The 25414-nt window shown below is 40.3% G+C and overlaps 3 protein-coding genes across 4 annotated transcripts in view; 1 reads left to right on the top strand and 2 right to left on the bottom strand.

The window, feature by feature from the left end:
- LOC117994068 (E3 ubiquitin-protein ligase arkadia-C-like) overlaps positions 1–5522 on the bottom strand; it is a 76433-nt gene extending 70911 nt beyond the window's left edge. The window contains exons 1-4 of the mRNA XM_034981943.2: positions 5176–5522; positions 3776–3862; positions 2504–2636; positions 1224–1343 (exon numbers count right to left, since the gene is read on the bottom strand). Of these exons, the coding sequence (XP_034837834.1) occupies positions 1224–1343; positions 2504–2636; positions 3776–3862; positions 5176–5255 (420 nt within the window). The 5' untranslated portion in view covers positions 5256–5522. The remainder of the gene's footprint in view (positions 1–1223; positions 1344–2503; positions 2637–3775; positions 3863–5175) is intronic.
- Positions 5523–11204: 5682 nt separating this feature from the next.
- LOC138404166 (zinc finger protein ZFP2-like) lies at positions 11205–17573 on the bottom strand. Of its 2 annotated transcripts, none has more exons than XM_069507467.1 (7): positions 17357–17569; positions 17056–17239; positions 16836–16928; positions 16407–16541; positions 15839–16324; positions 15158–15209; positions 11205–13718 (listed from the first exon to the last, which is right to left on the bottom strand). In XM_069507467.1, exons 2-7 carry the CDS (start codon positions 17062–17064, stop codon positions 12304–12306), a joined length of 2190 nt encoding a protein of 729 aa, XP_069363568.1. In that variant the 5' UTR covers positions 17065–17239; positions 17357–17569; the 3' UTR covers positions 11205–12303. The 2 variants fall into 2 exon arrangements, with proteins under 2 accessions (XP_069363568.1, XP_069363567.1); XM_069507466.1 differs by having other exon boundaries at positions 11469–13718; positions 17056–17227; positions 17357–17573.
- Positions 17574–17971: 398 nt separating this feature from the next.
- On the top strand, positions 17972–25047 carry LOC138404165 (zinc finger protein 615-like). Its single transcript, XM_069507461.1, has 7 exons — positions 17972–18121; positions 18280–18406; positions 18547–18639; positions 18932–19066; positions 19149–19634; positions 20391–20442; positions 21001–25047. Exons 1-7 carry the CDS (start codon positions 18048–18050, stop codon positions 22629–22631), a joined length of 2598 nt encoding a protein of 865 aa, XP_069363562.1. The 5' UTR covers positions 17972–18047; the 3' UTR covers positions 22632–25047.
- The last annotated feature ends 367 nt before the right edge of the window (positions 25048–25414 follow it).

Below are 25414 nucleotides of genomic sequence, written 5' to 3'. Positions count from 1 at the left end.
TTAAAAAGGGTGAATAACAAAATGCCCGACCAAAGAAATTTTTTTTTGAAGTGAGACTCAATAGGCATCTTACATTGTTCGAAGACTTTTTTTTATTTATTTATTCAGATACAATTTAGCCCTTGACTGCAATCTCAACTGATGGTAAGTGATGATGCAGTCTAAGATGATAGCGGGCTAACCTGGAAGGGGTATGGCAGTTTTTATTAAACCCATACCCCTTTGGTTTCTACACGGCATCGTACCGGAACGCTAAATCGCTTGGCGGCACGGCTTTGCCGGTAGGGCTACCGCCACGGCCGAAGCCTCCCACCAGGCCAGACCAGAAATTTAGAAATTATAAAATTCCAAACCCCTGCCAGGAATCGAACCCGGGACCTCCCACTAATAAGACCACAGCGCTCACCACTGCGCCAGGGAGGTCGTCAAAAACCAATAAACGTTAAGCCTCATAGGTGCTAGAATGGCGACCTCGCATGGAAAGCGCAACGTTGGCAGACCTGCGCGGTGATTACGTAAAACGTTGCAGTAGCGACAGCAACGCGACAGCAGTAGCCATGCGACAGTTCATTTGCCGGTCTTCTACACGGACCTCGTCTCATCGGCGGGGAACTACAACCGGCTACGGGAATTCGCGCACCATTGGCATAAGAGGCGAAGCAGCTCGGAGCGTGCAGGTGCCAGGCCGGCACCACGGAGAAGCAGCAGCGGAGATCACAGCTGTGTTAGTGACGTCTAGCCCCCAAGGGGGGAGAGTGAGCATAAGGGACAAGGAAGAGACAAAAATAATTTGTAGGGAGTCAAGAAGGCGCCCCGGGAAAATGCCAAGAGCAAGTACCGAACGGGCGCCCTCTCGCGATTCGGCCCATATAACCGAGAGGTTGGTGGGCAGTGGCGTGCAGGTCATAGAGGCATAAATGCACTGCTTACCCCAGTTGAATAGCTCAATGCATATTTTTCATAATGCCCTGCCAGTAAACAGGCTGTTACTAACTAGTGCCTACCCTGGCTTCAAACCCTGTGCACGCCACTGTTGGTGGGGCCATGGGTGGTGGAGGGTTGTCCCAGTTCATTTGCTATTTCTCTTCTTCTTATTTTGCTTGTTGGCTATTGCTGTCTCTTTCTAGCCGCTGTTACGTGTGACGTTTGACAGCAATGATCGCGAGATATACGCCTCTCGCAAGTCTGTTGCGAGATACGAATCGGTCAGACCAGTCACTCACCTCTGCGATGTGGTCACGTATGGGCTCGCGCAGGTCCTGGCCACAGGGGCCGAGCGTGGCGCGCCGGCTCGGCGTGGCCAGCACCAGTCGCTGCAAGGATTCCCCCGCGCCTTCCACGCTCTGCGGATGACATTAATATTTTTTTTTTTTTTTTTTTTTTTTTGTTGTTGTGCCTTATCATGCGATCAGTCGATGGACTATGAGCAGATTGGTTGGAGGACTGGTTGGCGTGATTGGAGACAACTTCCCCAGCGGGAAAACTCCATGGGTCTCAGCTAATTATCCAGTATATGCTTTCTCTTTAGTCGACGAATCGCCTGCGGCATTGTCAACTGCACTAATATTTAATATTTAAAAAAAAAACTTGAAATAATTGTCAATTGCAAAATCGTTCGGCAGGTAATCGGTTGTAAAATTACAGTTCTTGCAATTCACGAAGGCGAGTAGACTTTACTTGGCATTGAGTCGCTCACATTCAGTGTACCTCATTTATACCGATACAACTTCAACAACAAGCATGAGCCACTCGCCTTCGTGAATTGTACGAACTGTAACATAATACAAGTACTGTTGGCAAATTATACAGTTCACTCATGACCAGGTCATTGCCTCATTTTTAATTCGAACCGCTAGGATATAGAAAACTGAGGTCTTATACTCTACATTAAAAAAACCGGCCAAGTGCGAGTCAGGCTCGCGCAATGAGGGTTCCGTACTACAGTCGTATTTTTTCGACATTTTGCACAATAATTCAAAAACTATGATGCATAAAAATAAATAAAAATCTGTTTTAGAATGTACAGGTGAAGACCTTTCATATGATACCACACTTGATATAGTCACTCACTTCGAAAGTTGAAAATACTAATTATTAGTTCATGACCACAATTTAAATTTTTTTGTGTGATCTAACCCTAAATTCACGGTTTTCAGATTTTTCCCTAAATGTCAGCTATAAGACCTACCTTCCTGCCAAATTTCACGATTCTAGGTCAACGGGAAGTACCCTGTAGGTTTCTTGACAGACAGACGGACAGACAGACAGACAACAAAGTGATCCTATAAGGGTTCCGTTTTTCCTTTTGAGGTACGGAACCCTAAAAAGGAGGGGAGTTTTCCCCTCCTTTGCCGGAAGGGCATTCCATATCCTAGCGGTTCGAACTAAGAGATGAGGCAAATCTCTTCATACAAAGATTAGGTGTGTCCATGGAATTTCGACTACGTACGGGTGCAGACCTCGATGAAGCCTTGCGCAACGATAGGAGAGAGGTGAAGCTGACCTGATTGGCGTGCGTTCGCTGCTCGTCGCGCACGGCGCGCAGCACGCGGCGCACCATATTGTGCGCGGACAGCTCGGCCGGCAGCGCGCGCGCCGCCTCGCGCCCCGCGGCTCGCACCCGCCCCATCAGAGCCCTACGCCACAGAATACCTTATCTTATAAAAATAGCGGGCAAACGTACACGCGGGTCTCTTGATGTTAAGTGATTACCGCCGCCCATAAACATTTGCAGCACCAGAGGAACCGCCAGCGCGTTCCCGGTCTTTGGGGAATTTGCAGTGGTGGGCGGCGGATGTCGGTTCATTCTTGCTGTATTTTATAGTGCGTCAAGGCTATTATGGCGCGTGGCGAAACTCTGAACTAACGTTGCTGTCGAGTGTCCCCTTTGTTCTTGTTTGAATATTCTCCTTTAGCCTTTGTTCTTTAACAGCGCCCCCTTGTCAATGTCATTTTTTTTTTTATAAAGAATATTAGCCATGTTAAATGACTAAAATTCCCCTTTCCTCTCCAACTAAGCGTCAGGCTTGTGCTAGGAGTAGGTACGACAATAGTGCAACGGGCGGGGTTTGAACCGTCGACCTTTCGGTTTTCAGTCCACTCCTTTACCGGTTGAGCTATTGAGGCTCAAATGTCATTCAAGTGCCAAGAAGTGCCTTATCGCACTGTATGTTGCAGTGGCGGCGGATGTCGGTCCATTCTTGCTGTATTGTATCTGTACTCTGCCCCAGAGAGGGGCGAAAGACTCTAGACGCAAGGAGATAGATAAACAACTTGTAGGGAGACAAGAAGGCGCCCCGGGAACATGCCAAGAGCAAGTACAGTGCAACAAGGCTCTCTTGGTACTTGTATGACATTGACAGGGGGGCGCTGTTGGAGAACAAAGGCTTAGAATATTCAAACGAGAACAAAGGGGACACTTGACGGCAACGTTAGTTCCGATTTTCGCCACGCGCCAGGATAGCCAGATTTTAAAACCCATAAATCCACGCGGACAAAGTCGCAGTCGCAAAGTATCATCTAGATTCTAGTCACTAGTCACTACCCCTATTATAAATGTGAAAGCGTGTCTGTTTGTTGGTTTGCCCTTCAATCACGTCGCAACAGAGCAACGGATTGACGTGATTTTTTGCATGGATATAGTATAAGACCTGGAAAGTTACATAGGCTACTTTTTATCCCAGAAAATCAAAGAGTTCCTACGGGATTTTTAAAAACCTAAATCCACGCATACGAAGTCGCGAGCATCAGCTAGTATAACTATAAAACCACTCACAAAGCATTGGTGTTCTCTGAATCGCTGATGATCTGTTCCAGCAGGTCGACCGTCGCAATCGCTATGTTCTTAGAACCATGCACCTTCCTAAAAAGTGATAATAATGTAACGAATCCTTTATAGGGTTCCGTACCTCAAAAGGAAAAATGCAACCCTTACAGGATCACTTTGTTGTCTGTCTGTCAAGAAACCTACAAGGTACTTCCCGTTGACCTAGAATCATGAAATTTGGCAGGAAGGTAGGTCTTATAGCTGGCTTTAGGGGAAAAATCTGAAAACCGTGAATTTAGGGTTAGAGATCACACAAAAAAAATTTAAATTGTGGTCATGAACTAATAATTAGTATTTTTAACTTTCGAAGTGGGACAACTATATTGAGTGGGGTATCATATGAAAGGTCTTCACCTGTACATTATTTATTTTATTTATTTTTATGTATCACACTTTTTGAATTATCGTGCAAAATGTCGAAAAAATACGACTGTAGTACGGAACCCTCATTCCTGCCGGAATCGGAGCCTGACTCGCACTTGGCCGGTTTTTTTAATTGATACAAGATAGCCTAAGATGGATACGGGCTAACCTGAAAGGGGTATGGCAGTTTTTATTAACCCTTTGGTTTCTACACGGCATCGTACCGGAACGCTAAATCGCTTGGCGGCACGGCCACGGTCAAAGCCTCCCACCAGACCAGACAAGAAATTTAGAAATTATGGAATTCCAAACCCATAAATAAAACAAATAAAATTGATAAAACCAAATAAATAAAATTGAATTGAATTGAAAAGTTTCACGAAACATTTTCACCACTCATCATCATCATCATTATCATCATCATCATCATCAACCTCATCATCAACCAACAGACGTCCACTGCTGGACATAGGTCTCTAGGTAGGGACTTCCACACGCCACAGTCTTGCGCCGCCGCCAACGCTGTGTCTTCCGGTGCGAGGTCGCCATTCCAGCACCTTGGGACCCCAACATCTATCGGTTGTAAGAACTATGTGCCCTGTCCATTGCCACTTCAGCTTCGCAACCTGTTGAGCTGTTGATCGGTTTTCACCACTATACCTAGGTATTTCAAAAATTCTTTCATTATTTGATATACCGTACATTATCCCATGAATTGTGAAATGAACAAATACTATATATTATGCAAAAAGGCGAAAGGGCGAAGGGAAAGCAGACTGATCTATCAACGCACAGCTCTGGACAGATCGGGGTGAAATTTGGCATGCAGATAATTATTATTAAATAAGAAAGGATTTTTTGAAAATTCAACCCCTAAGGGAGTGCAATACCTAGGCCTAGGGGTTTGAAGTTTGTGTAATCCACGCGGACGAAGTCGCGGGAATAAGCTAGTAGATAAATAAAATAAATAAAGGCCGCATACTTACCCACTTCTAATTGCTGACACGAACTTTACAACACAGTCCATATTCTTTTCGTCCAACTCTGTGCTTCGTAGAGGTGCCATGATTATTTTATCACCGACAAGTAAAACTTTCTATATTGATCTCTTCGAACTAACTAAACTAACCCAAAATAAACTAATTTAATAACATGAATTTGACCTTATCTACTTAGTTTGAAACGTTAGCTGAAACTTTCATTTTATTTATAGGTTATATTTTGACTTTTGATGTTTAGTGATTAAATTAACTAGAAATTAACTAACAAAGAGAATATAATCACTACGTGTTAACTAAGGCTCCACGGCTCTTTTTGCTTTTGGCCTAGGTCGTAGATAGAGTAATAAAGGTAGATGCAGGAACGTTTGCTTTCTCATTCGCACTAAAAAGAGAGCACAAATAAACCTACTAATGTGATAAACAGAGACGCAGCTAACCTATTTTTTGTCCCTTATCGTGTAACTGGTTTTTTTCAAGAATACATACAAGAAGTCTTCTTGTAAGAAGTTGCAAAACAAACTTTGAGAATTCGTGGCGTAATTGTATTTCTCACGAGTTATTTACTTGTTTTCACATAAAAAACGTTTAATTAATGATTAAACGAACTTACCTGTACGTGAAGTTCTATCATAATTATACGAAGTGCTACGTCCGAAGAATCAGTAACGTCTAGATATTATTGAACACAATGTAGTACGCATAAGGAGTCACCACTTCAGCACTGTAGTTTAGAGTTTTTTTTTTTTTTTTTTTTTTTATTATTATTACCCCCCGATTGGACGACCTCACTCGCCTCACAGCCGTCGCACCGCCGCTTTTCATTTAGTTTAGATGATTGCGATGTTTCCGCAACATTCTGGGTTATCAGGGCGGGCGGGTGTTACTGATTCTTCGGACGTAGCACTTCGTATAATTATGATAGAACTTCACGTACAGGTAAGTTCGTTTAATCATTAATTATACTCGTGCTACGTCCTCGAATCAGTAACGTCTAGATATTATTGAACACAATGTAGATGTTGAGAGTACGTGGAGGGAACGTCGCAATAAAAATAATATGAATGATGTAGGAAACTTTTGCTCATTCATTACAGTAACAAAAGAGTATTACGTACAAAGAGTAATCGTCTTCAAAAATTGCAATATTATTTATAAATGTCATTAATTTTAATCAAAGCGAACATATCGTTCTTACTAAGGCCAAGTTATCTAGGCTACTAAGGTAAACTACCTTAGTAGCCTAGATAACTTAATAACGAGTTATTGACTACCGGCCTGTTGTAAAACTTGGCAAAGGTAGTGGAACTGCCGCTACACCCAGCGGTCTATCTTATTATATCTAGATTGACCCCAAGCTTGAACGCCATAGATGTTGAGGCGTGTCGGGTGCTGTGGGAAGAAAACATGAAAACGTCAATTCCACTATCTTTCCAGGTGGACTTAATCCACTGGCTTAGCGTTTGAGGTGAAACACAATAGTCGGTCAGACTTTCGTAAGTTTTTGGTTCTGGCCATGTATATAATACCTAAGCGTTTTTGCAGGGCATATTTCTGGGAGTTCCTTGAAGGAAGGCAGGTAGTTACAAAATAGGTTTGTTATGTACCCACTTTGGACGTTTTAATAAATTCCATGATTTTTATAATTTATTGATCATTTGAAATAATTACTTTGTCAATTTTAACTTTAGACAGCGTTCGCACTGTGTGCTGTCACAAGAGCAAATAAAGTCATGCATTTCTTTGAAAGCTGTTCTACAGGGTCATACTTTCAATAGGAGACAAAGAATCTAACTGATTTGAACTATGTTTGTTTACCACGTGGATATTATGTGGTGGTCTTAGCTTGTAAGTAAACACTTTTACAAAATCTTGTAATCCTATCGTCCTGTGATATATTTCCAATTACTTATTAGATAGAGAGCAACTCTGTGACTATTGATAGTTCTATATTGATCACCAATATTAATTATCTTAATGAGGAACTCTATGACGATTGGAATGGATGGATCGTAAATGTTTAAACAATATAATCTATACAAAAGGTATAGGTACCAACGTTTGAGGCAAATGTTGTGTTTTATTATTAGAGTGTTAGTCGACCATGAAACCATCATGATTGATGATGATCAGGTAGGAATGGAAAGGATGGGCACATGTCGCTATAGCAATACGGTCCGGACAATACCCCGGCAACCCAGGGCAATGTTTGCTGGGACAAGGTATTAGAACATCGTTAAAATTTAACTTTACGTCTGATTTGAGCAGATGCATAAATAATGGGTACCATGGTTGATTGGGTCAATAAGTAACAACCATTATACCTACAGCTTTGTCTGTGCTCTGCAAAGTTTTTAGTATAACAGCGCTAGGAATAAATACATAAATTAAAGCTTGAGACCAGTCTAATGTGAAAGCGTCGATTTCAAAAGCATCAGGGTCCCTATGCTATGCCATGAGACGAATTTATCACATTTAGTATTTATTCGGGTAGCAAATAAATCAATTTGTGGGACTGGAAAAATTTCCCATCAATTTTTGATAGCCAGAGTTCGTTAACTCCCATTCAAACATCATGATGTGATTGACGAGATTCCCGATCAGCAATAATATTATCTAGCGACTTATAGTTAATATATAAAGCTACTATAATAATCATCTGAGACTCACACTACTGCCATATTATGGTCTTTAGTGACGTTGTTCATGTGAGGGTATTTAACGCCGCCTATGCGATTAATCTAGCTCACTGCAGTTGTGTTTAAGTAATCTCTGAAAGTCGTAAAAACATTTTGCAAATAGCTTTAGGGCAAAGTACGCAGTTAAAAGTTCGAGATGAATGATATATGTAGTTGCCCCTCACTATAAGACCAGCGACCACTTAGCGGTTTGACCATCCCGTTTTTGAGGCATCAGACCAGACATAGCTCCTCTAATACATAGCTGTCGCTTCTACGTAGTAGTACTTGCAAATTCTTTGGTCGCTTCTGATTCTATGAACTGAATTGTCAATGACATTCAGAGCCACCAATTTAAATTAGTAAGGGTTGTGACATTGTCATAAATGGTTCATAATTGTCGCAGGTTATATTGGTTTCGTACTGTAACCATCCGTATTCTATGGCCTGCATTCAGAGACAAATAAACCTAATAATTTGGCAAATTTCCGTATTTTGCAGCGTTTTAAGCGTAGCATAGGTTATGATATTATAAATTGCCATTTATGATAAGTATAACCTAAATAATTGCAAGACTTTGAAGGTATCCTGCATTCTGTTACTTTTTACTCATTATTTCCTCATTAATAATGAAGCCCAGCGCCCTTAGTAAATTTTTAATGGCCTCAATATTTTGCATACAGTCTTCGTAAGTATAACCTACGAAGTATAGCTTATGTATCTATAAGTATACTTATAGATGATACAAAACCACATGAATGTAGAAACTTTACAATAGGTTTCATCAGTTTAGTAAACATTTATGGCGCCGTAGGGTAGGTATACAGATACCGAATGGCAGGACTGGTCTATCAAGTTTCATTTGATAGCCGTTTATCTAAGATAAGATGGTATTAAATCAAAGTCAATTAAGACTTATAAAACTGGGCGAGGCGTCCAGCGTAACGTATCAGATGTACTGGCGGTGGGTCTACTTGGGCCACTGCGTGTAGCCTTGCGACAGGTTCTCACGGGACAGCACGTTCTGCGGGGCAGGTGGCTGGTGGCTGCGAGTCGCGGCCCTCGTGATGTTGAAGCTTTTGGGCTTCTTGGGAATTTCGGGTTTTAAGTCTGAGCTAGATTTTGAAACAGCCATCGACCATCAGAACAGCAAACTGTTCTGATGGTCTCCGGAAGGTTGCTACCAGAAAAGAATTTTGCCATTCTTAGTAGGCAAAAGCTAGTCCTTTAAATCCCTCTTAACCAAATATAAAGTGCGAAGTTACGCCGTGCTTCCGATTCGGAATGTCGAACTTTGCATAAAATTCGACTAAGTCCCATAAGACCTCTAGTCAAATCGTTGTTCTCGGTGGCACATAGCTGATCCGATATTACTTTTCCGAGCAAGAAAATACCAGCTGTTATCTGCTTTTGACGTGCCTCAATGGCCTTGTCCATTTGACCTGATCAGGAACTGTGGCCTTAAACTTGGGATTAAGCTTTGGTGCAGCCATATTTATACAGTTCCTCGGAACCAAGAATTTCTTCAAAAGTTCCTTGTGAACATCCTTATTTGAACCGGATGTTGCTACATGGATAAATCTAGGCGCAACTTCCTTAATAATGTCAGGCCCATATCGGGTCTGTACCCAGTTTATCAAGATTATGGTGTTAGCAGCGTCCTCATCACGAACACTCGATGCAATCGGTTCTCCCGACACGTTATCGGGTATGATAGAGAAGCTAATATAATTGTGGTCTACAAAGACGGCAAGATAGTCCTAAGGACTACTCTTTTTACACTCAATTGCGACGATATAGTCCCTCAGACTACTCTGATGCATTTTGTTACACCCTAGAATTCCCCCAAGGGTTTAAAGTAGAACGAGTGTGGCGAAATAGTCCCGCAGACAACTCTGATATACTCTTAAGTTTATCTGTTATCATTATAATTGCGGGTAGATATTGCAGGTACAAATGCGGCAAGATAATCCTAATGACTACTCTGATGCAATTTGTAAAAATAAAGCTATTTCACAGTCGTTAACATTCAAATGCGGCGAGATAGTCCCACAGACTACTCTGATGCATTTTAAAGAGTTAGGTATTTACGGCCAATAGTTCAAATGCGGCGAGATAGTCCCGCAGACTACTCTGATGCACTTTAAAGAGTTTATGCAATTTACGGCTAATAGTTCAAATGCGGCGAGATAGTCCCGCAGACTACTCTGATGCACTTTACAGCCAATAGTTCAAATGCGGCGAGATAGTCCCGCAGACTACTCTGATGCACTTTAAAAAGTTGGCAATTTACGGCTAATAGTTAAAATGCGGCGAGATAGTCCCTCAGACTACTCTGATGCAGTTTAAAGCCAATAGTTCAAATGCGGTGAGATAGTCCCGCAGACGGCAGACTACTCTGATGCACTTCAAAGAGTTAGGTTAAAATGCGGCGAGATAGTCCCGCAGACTACTCTGATGCACTTTAAAGAGCTAGGTTCAAATGCGGCGAGATAGTCCCGCAGACTACTCTGGTGCATAGACCGTAGCGTATCATTTGAAGGTTTAAACTAGAACGAATGTGGCGAAAGAGTCTCGCAGACAATTCTGATACATTCGTAAGTTTTTTCTTTTATCATTATAATTGCGGGTAGGTAGGTACTTACCATCAACAATTTCTTTTGGCGTGGCTGGCCTCGATGAATTTGACGATGAATCCGAAGATTGGCTCGATGATGATGGAGAACTTAACGTGACCGCGTCACGTTTTTTATGTCGTGAAAGTTTCACTTCCTTTTCTTAATTTATTCACTATTAATTCCAAACTACTTTTGTTTACACGTTTCGGCATAGTTACTATAATTATTAAATAATTCCAAACTACTTTTGTTTACACGTTTCGGCATAGTTACTATAATTATTAATTTATTAAATTATAAGTCTACTGCGTGCGAGATACTGAACAAGTGAAGTGGTTGAGCACTAAAATGCGAATGAAAAGCGGCGGTGCGACGGCCGTGAGGCGAGTGAGGTCGTCCAATCGGGGGGTAATAATAATAAAAAAAAAAAAAAAAAAAAAAAAAACTCTAAACTACAGTGCTGAAGTGGTGACTCCTTATGCGTACTACATTGTGTTCAATAATATCTAGACGTTACTGATTCGAGGACGTAGCACGAGTATAATACAAGTATTGTTGATCGGTTAATATAAATATTGACTACTAAACACTGGTAATAATTGTCGTGTTATTCATCGTTACGTCGTGCGATCGCTATCTCATACGCGGCTACACAGTCCTAAGATCTACCTATTATTCTATCTACGCCTACGGCCTAGGTATGCTTTGGCAACTTGACAGGGGGCGTAGTTTTTTTAACTGGTTTTACGGCTCTGGGTTGTAGCCTTTTTGGTGAAAATGTTGAACAAAAGCTGCCAGCAAATAAAATCTCAATTTTACGGGATATATTGAAAATCCGATACCTACGGGATATATGATGAAAATCGAGCAGGTTTTATCTAGTTTTAACTGAATAAGAAATTGGGAATGCCGTCCGTTGCAATTGCATTCTTAAATCTAAAGAACCATGCATTTAATGTTTTTACGAAATTTAGTAGGTACCGAGATATCTTGCATCTCGGGGACGGGCTACTACACCACCCCCTAAGTGGTGAGCTTGCTGTTCGCATGCAGCGTGGTGCTGTTGCCGCGGTCGCTGCCCGCTGCTCGCAGGCGACACCGCACACGGTGCGAGGCGGCAATATCATCAACGCGTTACAGCCCTTCCTCACATCAACTCGCCCCACGCTTATCCGATGCCGCTACTCACTGAGCACTAACTCACTAACTCGTGTGAGTTTTCATTTGCCGCACTAAACTACTGTCGTATCTTCGGTCGTCCGCTTGGCACAAAAGCGCCAGATTAATCAGAAAGGGGGTACGAAGAGACAAGCGGATATTGGAGATACGGTCATGGCGTGAGATTATTCCTCTAGAGGAAATAAATGAACTGAAGGAGTAGTAGTCAGTTAGACAGGACCAGTGTCTTATAAAGTAGATAATGGAAAGGGCATAGAATGGCGAAGACATCGAGATCAGGTAATCAAAGTAAATTAAAAAAAACGTTATTCTGTCGCACGAACTAGCACCCTCGGTCAGAAAGCGGAGCAGACGGGGGAGAATGTTGACGAAAGGGTAGCGGTGGATAGCGATGACGAAGTTATATACTAAGACCCTATCGGGCCGTCCGGGGAAGAGGGTTCGGCCCAGGCACCTGAGGAGGTGCACTCTCCAACACCGCCGCCCCCGGACGCGTCTGCTAGAGCTATAGGCGCATATAAGCGTAAGAAAAAAGAAAGAAAGAAGGGTATTTTGTATGTAAAAGGGGGGGGGGGGGGTGCAGGGTAATTAGTAGGTAGGAAAAATAATAAAGTCAGTTAGCGTCGTGCCTGTGTTTATATTTACTTCCAAATACCTGTATGAGTTCTTATGTGCTGCACTAAATTACAATATACTGTACATTTGTAATCGCATAACTTGCAAGCAAATGATTTCTTGCCGGTGTGAGATCTCATGTGCCTTACTAAACTACTATTTACTGCACATTTGTAATCGCATAATTCACAAGCAAATGGTTTAATACCTGTGTGAGTTCTCATGTGCTTCAGTAAACTACTATTTACTGTACATTTGTAATCACATAACTTACAAGCAAATGGTTTAATACCTGTGTGAGTTCTCATGTGCTTTAGTAAACTATTATTTTCTGCACATTTGTAATCACATAACTTACAAGCAAATGGTTTAACACCTGTGTGAGTTCTCATGTGCTTTACTAAATTACTATTTACTGTACTTTTGTAATCACATAACTTACAAGCAAATGGTTTAATACCTGTGTGAGTTCTCATGTGCCTTACTAAAATGCTATTTTCTGTACATTTGTAATCGCATAACTTACATGCAAACGGTTTAATACCTGAGTGAGTTCTCATGTGCTTAAATAAATTACTATTTGCTGTACATTTGTAATCGCATAACTTACAAGCAAATGGTTTAATACCTGAGTGAGTTCTCATGTGCTCCACTAATCTACTATTTACTTTACATTTGTAATCGCATAACTTACAAGCAAATGGTTTAATACCTGAGTGAGATCTCATGTGCTTTACTAAATTGCTATTTGCTGTACATTTGTAATCGCATAATTTACAAGCAAATGGTTTAATACCTGAGTGAGTTCTCATGTGCTCCACTAATCTATTATTTACTGTACATTTGTAATCACATAACTTACAAGCAAATGGTTTAATACCTATGTGAGTTCTCATGTGCTGCATTAAATTACTATTTCTCGTACATTTGTAATCACATAATTTACAAGCAAAATGTTTAAAATCTGCATGAGTACGCATGTGACTAACTAAAGTACTTTTGTGTTTACATTGATATTTGCAAAACTTACAAGTTAATAATATTTTTGCACATGTATGAGACCTTATATGGTTAACCAAGAAAACTTTTCTTTTATATATCTTTTGACAAACGTCACAGATATACTGTTCTTGCTCGGAATATTTCCCTAACGATGTACTGAATACACTTCCCTGCGAAGTTTTAATTTCTCTTTTACCGTAATTAGCGTCACTTTGTTTGGTGTTGATAAGTTCATTTTCTCTTGCCGTATGACGATAAATACTATTGCTTGTTTCTGCCAACAATTCATCAGGTTGTAACTTAGTGACCTGGGATTTACTTAAAACTTCCACAATAGTTTTATTATTTTCACAAACTAATATATCTAACTCGTCATTTGTATGTGTTGGATGCACATCATTTTGGTGGTTTGCCGCAAGTCCCGCGAGCAAAGGAGCGACTGAAACAAAACAGCTGCTGGGAAATCTTTTATTTCATTTTGTTATTTGTATCAAAAACATTTACAATTAATAAAAAAAGAGAATAAAAGTGGACAGGGAAGCGCTTATCTCTATTAGAGATCTCTATCAGTGACTTGGCAATTCTGTTGATGATTTTTTTTTTTGTAATTTTCATCAACATAATTATATTCTCTGCAACTAAATAGTAGATTGTACAAACAAGGACAAAAAACAAGCTATTTTTAGATATAAGTCGAAGATAAAATGGGATTTACGGTTATAAAACCCAGTACAGGAGACACTCACGTTTGAGACTAGGTAGAAATTCCATACAACACTTTAATGCACAAGAGCATAAAAAGCTGTTTTAGTCCGTTTATACCCAGCATAAGTGAAATAGTACATTACATTCCAGGCCTGAAATAGAGCGATTACTGGCCGAGGCGAAGCCGCGGACTTCTCAAGTGATTTTGAAAGGACAAGGCGCCAGCCGAGTCCTTTTAAACTAAACGAGGTTGGTAATCGCTAATTTCAGCCGAGAATTGTACCTATAGTACTTTTCTTCGATTTCGATTGCGAGGAATCAATAAAAAATTAATAGGAGAAACAAAGGTTTAATTCACATAAAAATGTATATTGTATATGATAATAATTATATTGTGGACCAGTAAAAAAAATCAAAATCAAAATTTAAAAGAAATTAAAAATAATACAAAATAAATGAAGAATGAAAAAATCATTACAAAAATTTAGAAATAAAAAGATTAGAAATAAAGAGATTTAGAAAAAAAAAATTAGAGTAAAAAAAACATTAAAAAATATGAAATATGTATTAGAAAGATTTAAAAAATTTAAAAGAAACAATAATGATGAAAAAAAAAATATAACCCTTGATTAAATAAATCAGTACCCTTATTATAAAAGCGAAAGTGTGTTTATTTGTTGGTTTGTCCTTCAATTACGTCGCAACGGTGCAACGGATTTACGTGATTTTTGCATGGGTATAGATAAAGACCTGGAGAGAGACATAGGCTACTTTTTATCCCGGAAAATCAAAGAGTTCTCACAGGATTTTTAAAAAACATAATTCCACGCGGACGAATTCGCGGGCATCAGCTAGAAAATAAATAAAGCTATTAAAAAATTATATAAAAAAGATTAAAAAAAAATAATTAAATACAATACATATACGATTTTATGAATATAAGTCAGAATATTAATAAAATCGTGTTCCTTAAATAAATCAAAAACCATTTATTTTTGTCTACACCATAAAGAACCTCATCATCAGTATGAAACTGTCCAGCAATTTCCATTACAGTCCTCTTGGAAATTGTTGGCGTGCGGCCAGTAAAGACCCGTTAGCAGTCCTCTGTAGTGACATCCTTTCTTCAGTAAAGTAGCAAATTCCGAGCAAGTGAAAGAAAGTTTTACTGACCTGATGTGTGCGAGCAATCTGCCGCTGAATCACAATCCGGGTTCTCATTGTCCTGAAATCCAGAAATGTATTGTAGTTGCTGAGACATCTCGTGAGGTTGGACACAGGTTGTGGGCGACAGTTGACTCAATATCAAGGAATTCAACCAACAGTATTATTTTAGCGTTTAAACTATCGTGAGTGATTTCCATTATATATTGAACTTCTGGATTATTATGTTATGATTTGTCTTTAAAAATACTCAAATCAAACAAAGGGAACATTATCATTTTACTGGTTTGTAACTATGCCAATATGAATAGATATATAAATGAATTCAGCATCCTTGATTAATTTGAAAAGGGTATCATCACTTAAGCTAATAGGCAAAGTAGATGCTAGTAGCATTGGTGATGAAGAAGATTGATAAATAATCCACACTAATATTATAAATGCGAAAGTGTGTCTGTCAGTCTGCTAGGTTTTCACGGCCCAACCGTTCAACCGATTTCCATGAAATTTAGTACAGAGTTAACTTACATCTCGGGGATGGAAATAGGCTACTTTAATGCAGGAAACTTAGAGAATTCCCGCAGGATTTAAAAAAACCTAGATCATCTAGTAATTATTATAATAATTCACTCTTTGAATTATTGAAAAACAGAACTTAACTCAATCAGTAGTGTATATAACTATAAATACCTCCATATGTGTCATTGTATGGTGATTGTACATGTCCTCATCTGCAAACTCCATCAAACAAGTTGTACATGCAAAGGTCATTTCCTGCTCAGACTGTGCCAGCGCTTCTCCCACTTCCTGTTTGCACGTTGCAGCTGTAGTCAGTAGAGCATCACTCATCTGCTCTGTGTCTGACAGCTCACTGTCATCAGATAGGTGCTCCTCTTTACATGCAACAACAGGGCGTCCGGTGAAGCTGTCTGCATCACTGACCTCTTCACTCGGCACAGTCACCTGCTGAGTGTGGTCTGCATCAACCAACATAGAGTCACAACTCTCATGTTTCACTGCAACTGCTTCAACAGTTGCGTCTAGTTCTGTCAGTGTGTCTGTGTCCGAGTGTGCTATGTGCACATTACTGTGGTCGGGCTCCAATACTGACTTCACAATGTCAGATATTAGTTGATGTTTAACTCGGTTTATGGATTTCATGTGTCGTATTGTTATCTGGAAGAAATTAAACATTATTGAAAGAGAGAAGAGACGAGTTACGAGATGTGTGTGAACGACAAAGTCAAATGTTACTCACTAGTTCATGTTTCTCAACTAGCTCCATCATCAGTGCACGGGCTCTCAAGCTCTTGTCTCTGAATCTGCTAAAGTTCGCCAATCTCTGAGCACATTGTACACAAAGTGTTTGTTTCAGGTTTCCCTGATCACACAGCTGAAACAACTCATAATATAAGTATTATATTAAGATACTCCTCACATGTGTTGTGTGTATCTGCATTGTGACGATGTATCACAGCATTTGACAGTGTACAGCATGGCAGCTTGTTCATTCAACTGTTTACTGCTTAGTGTCACAGGTATAAAGCTTTATAACTATATAGGCGTGCTCTGCACATCAAATAGTAAGTTATAATGCAGCCCAAAATGGTGCATGCCTGCCGAGAAACTCTTTTGAAAGTACCAATATTATATAGCTATATTATTGAGGTTTAACTATACAACTTACAGGATGTCCCACTAAGTGTTGGTATGCTTCATCCAACTTGTATTTACTCATCAGAAACAGTTTGCTGCCAGTGTCCAGGCATATCATACAGACCTGTGAAAATTTAATTATAATTTAAGTACAATAATTAAAATGCTGCTAATAAGTCTAGCAATTATTATTATTTATTTACAGTCGTGATTCAATAACAATACATAAGACGACCTCATGAAAGAGTTACCTGCACCATTGAGGGTATAGCACCAGTACGAATTTGCCTTGAGCCACTTTCCGTTGCACAAATGTCTTCATTAAGAAAATGCTGCGAGCAGACCACAGCAGAGTCTGGTAAGTTGTGTTGTTTGTCGAGGGCTCTGAGCCAAGCAGCACGCAGATGCACTTCTCTGGGGAACCTGGATAATTAACTAGCAGTTAACCATGGAGGTGTCAACGAGTGGAACTTACAGAGCAGAGCAAGCTTGTAGGATGAGAATCAATGAGACAATATAAATGTTATTTTATAGGAAAAATTAAACACTCACTCGTGAAATGAAATCCCCGCGGATTCGGAGACGATCTCTGCAGTGGTTTTGCAGAAGGGCACACAACACCGCATTTTCAATGATACCTACAGCAAAGGTTTAAGGTTTACACTTAGTTAATATATGTAATGCCTATTTATTGAAATAAAAAAATTGTAGTTAATATATCTACAACACGAACAAAAATCAACAACAACAAACAAAAGAACGTGAAAAAACCAGACACCATAGATTAATATGTATCAAAGAGAATAATGTATCATAGATTAATATGTATCGAAGAGATTTCTTCGAAGACGACATAGCATGGGTGGATCCGTGGATCACTCTGTGCCGTGGATCACCGACCATGCCGTGCGTAGTGATTATATTCTCTTTGATGCCGTGGATATAAATATATGTTATTGGTCTGTGATATTTTTAGCCAAATTAAAAAAAAAAAAAAAAAATCCGTTCGGTCGGCTAGACACTTCCTTATAAAATAGGTACCTATATAACGTATATAACACAGAGTACATTGAATATACGGGTATATAACAAAAAGGCATTACTACACAGTATCCTTATCAATCGTTATTGGTCTGTGCACAGTATTAGGTACTTAATTTTATAATTATGACGCTTTAATAGTACTTAAACATCGATGAACCAACTTAAACCTTTGGTGTAGGCCGTGTAGGTATCATTGAAAATGCGGTGTTGTGTGCCCTTCTGCAAAGCCACTGCGGAGATCGTATCCGAATCCGCGGGGATTTCATTTCACGAGTGAGTGTATCGTTTTCCCTATTAAACAACATTTAAATTGTAGCGGCAGGCGCAAGCGTTGGTTGGCGCACTGATTCTCATCCTACAAGCCAGCTCGCACTGCTCTGTGAGTCCCACTCCATGACACCTCCATGGTTAACTTCTAGTTACTTATCCAGGTTCCCCAGAGAAGTGCATCTGCGTGCTGCTTGGCTCAGAGCCCTCGGCAAACAACACAACCTACCAGACTCTGCTGTGGTCTGCTCGCAGCATTTTCGTACTGGTGCTATACCCTCAATGGTGCAGGTAACTCTTTCATGATGTCATCTTATGTATTGTTATTGAATATCAGGACTGTAAATAAATAATAATAATTGCTAGACTTGTTAGCAGCATTTTAATTATTGTACTTAAATTACTAAAAATTATAATTAAATTTTCGACAGGTCTGTATGATATGCCTCGACACTCACAGCAAACTGTTTCTAATGAGTAAATACAATTTGGATGAAGCATACCAACACTTAGTGGGACATCCTGTAAGTTGTATATTTAAACCTCAATCATATAGCTATAATATTGGTACTTTCAATAGAGTTTCTCGGCAGGCATGCACCATTTTGGGCTGCATCATCACTTACTATTTGGTGCGCAGAGTGTACCTATATAGTTGAAAAACTATATACCTGTGGCACTAAGCAGGAAACAGTTGAATGAACAAGCTGCCATGCTGTACACTGTCAAATGCTGTGATACATCGTCACAATGCAAATACACACAACACATTTGAGGAGTATCTTGATATAATACTTATATTATGAGTTGTTTCAGCCGTGTGATCAGGGAAACCTGAAACAAACACTTTGTGTACAATGTGCTCAGAGATTGACGAACTTTAGCAGATTCAGAGACAAGAGCTTGAGAGCCCGTGCACTGATGATGGAGCTAGTTGAGAAACATGAACTAGTGAGTAACATTTGACTTTGTCGTTCACACACATATCGTAACTCGTCTCTTTTCTCTTTCAATAATGTTTAATTTCTTCCAGATAACAATACGACACATGAAATCCATAAACCGAGTTAAAAATCAACTAATATCTGACATTGTGAAGACAGTATTGGAGCCCGACCACAGTAATGTGCACATAGCACACTCGGACACAGACACACTGACAGAACTAGACGCAACTGTTGAAGCAGTTGCAGTGAAACATGAGAGTTGTGACTCTATGTTGGTTGATGCAGACCACACTCAGCAGGTGACTGTGGCGAGTGAAGAGGTCAGTGAGGCAGACAGCTTCACCGGACACCCTGTTGTTGCATGTAAAGAGGAGCACCTATCTGATGACAGTGAGCTGTCAGACACAGAGCAGATGAGTGATGCTCTACTGACAACAGCTGCAACGTGCAAACAGGAAGTGGGAGAAGCGCTGGCACAGTCGGAGCAGGAAATGACCTTTGCATGTACAACTTGTTTGATGGAGTTTGCAGATGAGGACATGTACAATCACCATACAATGACACATATGGAGGTATTTATAGTTATATACACTACTGATCGCGGCCGAAAGTAATGTACATCGACCTTTAGAAGGAGATGCAAATTTTGTAGAGCACTGTCTCTGTAGTTGAAACCGACAAAACGTCATATAGGTGTGTGACAGAGGCAACACTCTACAAAGCCGAAATGTCATTCTAAAGGCTGATGTACATTGCGTAAGATTGTAAGTTCTGTTTTTCAATTATTCAAAGAGATCTCGTCCACCTCTGAATTTAATTATTATCAATTTTCTTCATCACCAATGCTACTACTTGCCTATTAGCTTAAGTGATGATACCCTTTTCGAATAAATCAAGGATGCTGAATTCATTTATAGACTCACTAGCTTATGCTCGCGACTTCGTCCGCGTGAACTACCTATTTCACCCCTTGGGGGTTGAATTTTCAAAAATTCGTTCTTAGCGGATGCCTACGTCATATTAGCTATCTGCATACCAAATTTCAGCCCGATCCGTCCAGTAGTTTGAGCTGTGCGTTGATAGATCAGTCAGTCAGTCAGTCACCTTTTCCTTTTATATATTTAGATATTGGCACAGATACAAACCGGTAAAATGATAATGTTTCTTTTGTTTGATTTGAGTATTAAAGACAAAAATCAGAACGTAAATATCCAGAAGTTCAATAATACTGTTGGTTAAATTCATTGATATTGAGTCAGCTGTCGCCCACAACCTGTGTCCAACCTCACGAGATGTCTCAGCAACTACAATACAGTTCTGGATTTCAGGACAATGAGAACCCGGATGGTGATTCAGCTGCAGATTGCTCGCACACGTCAGGTCAGTAAAACTTATTATACAACTTTTTTACCCTACAATTAATATTGTTGAATTGGTATATGGCGGGTGCAGCGGCCATCAGCGCCGAACAGGCCAAGAGGCGCAAGTATGAAAACCTCGACGGGAGCTTCGTATTCGTGCCTTTTGGTGTGAAGACCTTGGGGCAGTGGGGCCTGGGGGCTCGAGCTCTTTTTGAAAAAATTTCAAAAAGGGTTATCGAGTCAACCGGTGACCCGAGACCTGGCAGCTACCTTGGCCAAAGAGTTAGTTTGGCCATCCAAAGGGGTAATACTGCCAGCATCTTGGGTATAATGCCTCCCTGCGGTGGTCTCGATGAGGTTTTAGATTGAATTTAATTTATTCTAGTTTTAATTTAATGTTGTTTTTTTATACTTTTAATTATTAATAGTATACTATATTGGTATACATATCATCATCATTGTTTCTTAGACAATTTTTGGAAAAGTCACGAAATAACAAAATGTTGTGTCATGTAGTGTAACATTGTAATCTTAACTCAAGATGTTGTTGAAACTCAAGAAAAGTGTTTTGTTTCAGTAGCTCCCCTGTCCGCCATACTTGCGACCGATGATGACAGCAAAGTGTACACAGCTAAAGAAGCCGATGCTGAACAGAAAATTAATCAAAAAGGCGAAAGTAACTATGGCGGATTAGAAAACCAATCCCTTGACAGCAAAATATATAATTGTGTAGTCAAATTATATGATATTTCCAAAACTTTCAAGAAAGTCCCAAGGCGAGATGAATCGTTGACGAAAACACTAAAAGCTGTTAGTTCTAGCGGGGGTGAGAATATTGTGTTCAAACATGTCAGTTATCAGGCAACAATAAGTCAGAATAAAGTCCCTACGACACAGTACATTGATCCTGTCACTTGTAGTAGTAGTAATGTAAAAGTGATTGTATCGAAAACTTGTTCAAATGATGTGATTAATATAAAAAATTGTAATCAATCACAAAATATCTTACACACTGAGGAAAGACCGTACATATGTGACATTTGTCGAAAAATGTATAAACGAAAAAGTTTCTTAGTCAAACACATAAAGACTCACACTGAAGTGGGACAGTTCACTTGCAACATTTGCCAATACAAATGTAAATATCGAAGTTATTTGAGGAAACATGTACGAACTCACACTGGCGAGAAGCCATTTTGCTGTAAGATATGCAAATACAAATGTATACAAAATAGTGGCTTAATGATGCATATGAGAACTCACACTGGTGAAAAACCTTATCATTGTAAGTTATGCGATTATAAATGCGCGCGAAAATACAATTTAGTGATGCATATGCGAACACACACTGGTGAAAAGCCTCATCATTGTAAGTTATGCGATTATAAATGTATCTCAAGCAGTAGATTAGTGTTGCACATGAGAAATCACACTGGCATAAAACCTTTCTTGTGTAAGGTCTGCCATTACAAATGTACACAAAGTAGATATCTAGTGGCACACATGAGAACTCATACCGGAGAAAAACCTTTCTCGTGTACGTTATGCGATTACAAATGTGCGGAAAACAGCAGTCTTCTGCAGCACATGAGAACTCATACTGGTGAAAAACCTTTCTCGTGTATGTTATGCGATTACAAATGTACAAAAAATAGCAGCCTAGTGAGGCACATGCAAACTCACACTGGCGAAAAACCTTATTTATGTAATATATGCGAGTACAAATCTGCAGTAAATGCCCATCTAGTGAAGCACATGCGAACTCACACTGGCATTAAACCTTTCTCGTGTACGTTATGCGATTACAAATGTACACAAAATAGCAGCCTAGTGAGACACATGCGAACTCACACTGGCGAAAAACCTTATTCATGTAAGATATGCGAGTACAAAACTGCAGATAAGAGCCATCTAGTGAATCACATGAGAACTCACACTGGCGAAAAGCCATACTCCTGTACGATATGCGAGTACAAATATTCAGATAAAAGAAGTCTTAGTATTCATACTATGAGAGCCCACACTGGCGAATTTCCGTTTTGCTGTGAGATATGCGAATATAAATGTGCACAAAAAAGTTATTTAGTGAAGCATATGAGAATTCACACTGGTGAAAAACCTCATCATTGTAAGTTATGCGATCATAAATGTGCACATAAAAGTCAATTAGTGAGGCATATGAGAACTCACAGTGTTGAAAAAGATTAATGTTGTGACTAATACTTTAACAAAATTGCACAAAAGGGCCATCTAGTGGGGCACATGAGAACCCACACTGGTGAAAAGCCTTCATCGTGTTCGTGAACCGCACGCCTCACTCCGCCACCGGGAAGTACACTCTCTACGACATACAGTCCCTTGGAGGATCTGTGTACGTATATTTCGCGACAGGACGGCATGGCAATCGGGGTATGAGGCGGGGGGACGCCCTGTACACCCGCACGTCGGCCGCGGTATACCACACTGGGTTAGCGCGGGGGCTGTGTGGATGAGCAGGGCGTCCCCACCCCGATTGCGATGTCGACCTGTCGTGAACCATACTATGTTAGTCAGAAATGTATTTCATCCAAGAAATTGCCATGCAAATTCCTGACATCTTTTTCACTTCACCGACCGTTTGCTCAGTTAGAGAGAGAGGATGCGAATGTCGAATCTTATTGTGTTGTGTGTAGTACAGTACCCGTAGTACAAGATTTTACGTCTCACCAAACCAAACCAAATTCGAGAGTCGAAATACTTCCGCGTTACAGTAAACTGGATCTTAAATACCTTGTTTTAAAGCTCAAGTTTGTCTACACTTCTACAGCCAGCGCTCCAAGCGGAAACATTGCGAAATTAAAATCATTGGCATTGAATATTTGACTTCAATTCAAGGCTGTTTAGGTCCATTTTACTGTAACGCGGAAGTATTTCGACTCTCGAATTTGGTTTCGTTTGGTGAGATGTAAAATCTTGTACTACGGGTACAGGATTGTTCGGTTTGTGTTTGGTATCGTTTGCGTTTGACGTATCAACTGATTGTAATGCCCGCGCCAGACGCTTGTGTATAACAGCAACTTTGCGTATGCTTGCCAACGCGTTGGAGCGTTCCGATTGGCAGGCAAGCCATCTGTGGTGTTTGCCGATGCTTGCTGTTTGTTGTTTGTTGTTTGCCACAAGCGTCTGGCGCCAGCCTTAGAATTCCATTCCCGTGCTGAACACAGAACAGATTATCGATTCGAAACGATCTATGACTGAAGTCTGATTTTACTTTCCTTTTGATATTATATCGAGCATGTCTATAACGTAAGGTAAAATGTGCCAAAAACTTTATTTTGCAAACATACATTAAAACAACAAACAAAAACTATATATAGTATATACATACAGAAAAACTTATCACTAAAAAATTTATATTTACAAAAAATATACGCCGTCCGTCATTTATGGGCATTGTGCCCAAAACACTGGCGCTATTACCTCGCTGAACGGCAAGGCTCAACCGTTGAGCGAAATAAGCACCAGCTCTTGGGTCACCAGACGCGTGGATCAGCTTTTGGGACACGACGTTTATAAAAGCTTTCGTGTCCGATAACCATGGGCCCAGAGTCTCAAACGCAAGCGCCGCAAATACATAGTCCTTACTAATGACTGAGTATTTACGGCGCTTAAGCTCTTGAGCTGACTCGGCTGCTGCAGCCGGTTTTTGGCACGTGCCCGATAAATGGGACGCTGCCAACGTGTCGACGCAGGTCACATCCCACACCAGCGCACGCCCCATCGACCATGGTACTATAGTCATCCCATCTGGCCTTTTGCCGTCATCCCTGAACAAGCCGGAAGGTTCTAGCTGAGCTGGGACTGAGGCAGTGGCCAGAGCGCGACGGACTATATCATTAATAGCACCATGTCGATATAAGCGGCCTGCACTCCGAATACAACTGAGTCCATGGTGACCAAACCGATCCACGGGGCTGCCGCAAGGGCAATAATGAGGCTCACGTAAAATTGAATTCAATCTAGAATCTTGCGATTTTTAGTTGACTGGCAGACTAGCCTATGCGGGTCAATTATTTATTTTGGCGATCAGCTCATCGATCGCCAAAATTAATAATTGACCCTAATCGAATCGGAATTCCATTTTATTTACCCGTGTCCAAGTGTATTATACTAACTTCAGATAAGTAAAAGTCAAAGTATTAGAACTAGTATTAAAGTTAAAGTAAGTATTTTAAAAAGTGAAGCTGAATTCGTACGCTTGCGCGTGTGTCACGTATTACGCGTAGCGAGACGGTAGGGCGATTGCCTACAATCTGCATCAATCATTATTACAATCTCAATTGTTGTGATTGGCTGAATTTGTGCGATTCTTGTTGCAATGCATTGTAGCCAATAGTGAGCGAGCGTCAACCAATCAGAGGTGATTGCGATCTTGACATTGTAGCTGTCATTCGCGCAGTCCTACAGACACTGGCGCGGCGTTTACGCACCTTCTGACACCTCGTGCTTCGACCCCCGGGGGTCCACCCCGTTAGCAGGGTTGCGCCTGTAAATTATTATTTAATCTTTGTTTTTTATGCTTGTAACTAACGTAAATTCAATAATTATAAAAATATATAATTAAATACGTAACTACTGACTTCAATTTGTGTTTTATTTTCTGATTTTCTAACTAGCTGATGCCCGCGACTTCGTTCGCGTGGATTTAGGTTTTTAAAAATCCCGTGGGAGCTACATGGTTTACCGGGATGAGAAGTAGGTAGCCTATGTCACTCCAGGTTTTTAACTGTACCCATGGAAAAAAACATGTTCATCTGTTGCGACGTGATTGTAGGACAAACCAACACGCCAACAACGAACACACTCGCATTTATGGGTAGGGATTATACCTACCTACGTTTGGCAATCTAAGGCTGAGATCAATAGAGCGCACTTTGACTTGGCTCAGACTTAATGTGCTGATTACACCGAGTAGTGAAGCGAGACAGTAAAATGTCACTCGGCCGAGACAG

This window comes from Maniola hyperantus, chromosome 26 (assembly GCF_902806685.2).
Source record: "Maniola hyperantus chromosome 26, iAphHyp1.2, whole genome shotgun sequence".
Lineage (NCBI taxonomy): Eukaryota > Metazoa > Arthropoda > Insecta > Lepidoptera > Nymphalidae > Maniola > Maniola hyperantus.
This window is presented reverse-complemented; position numbering and strand designations above follow the sequence as displayed.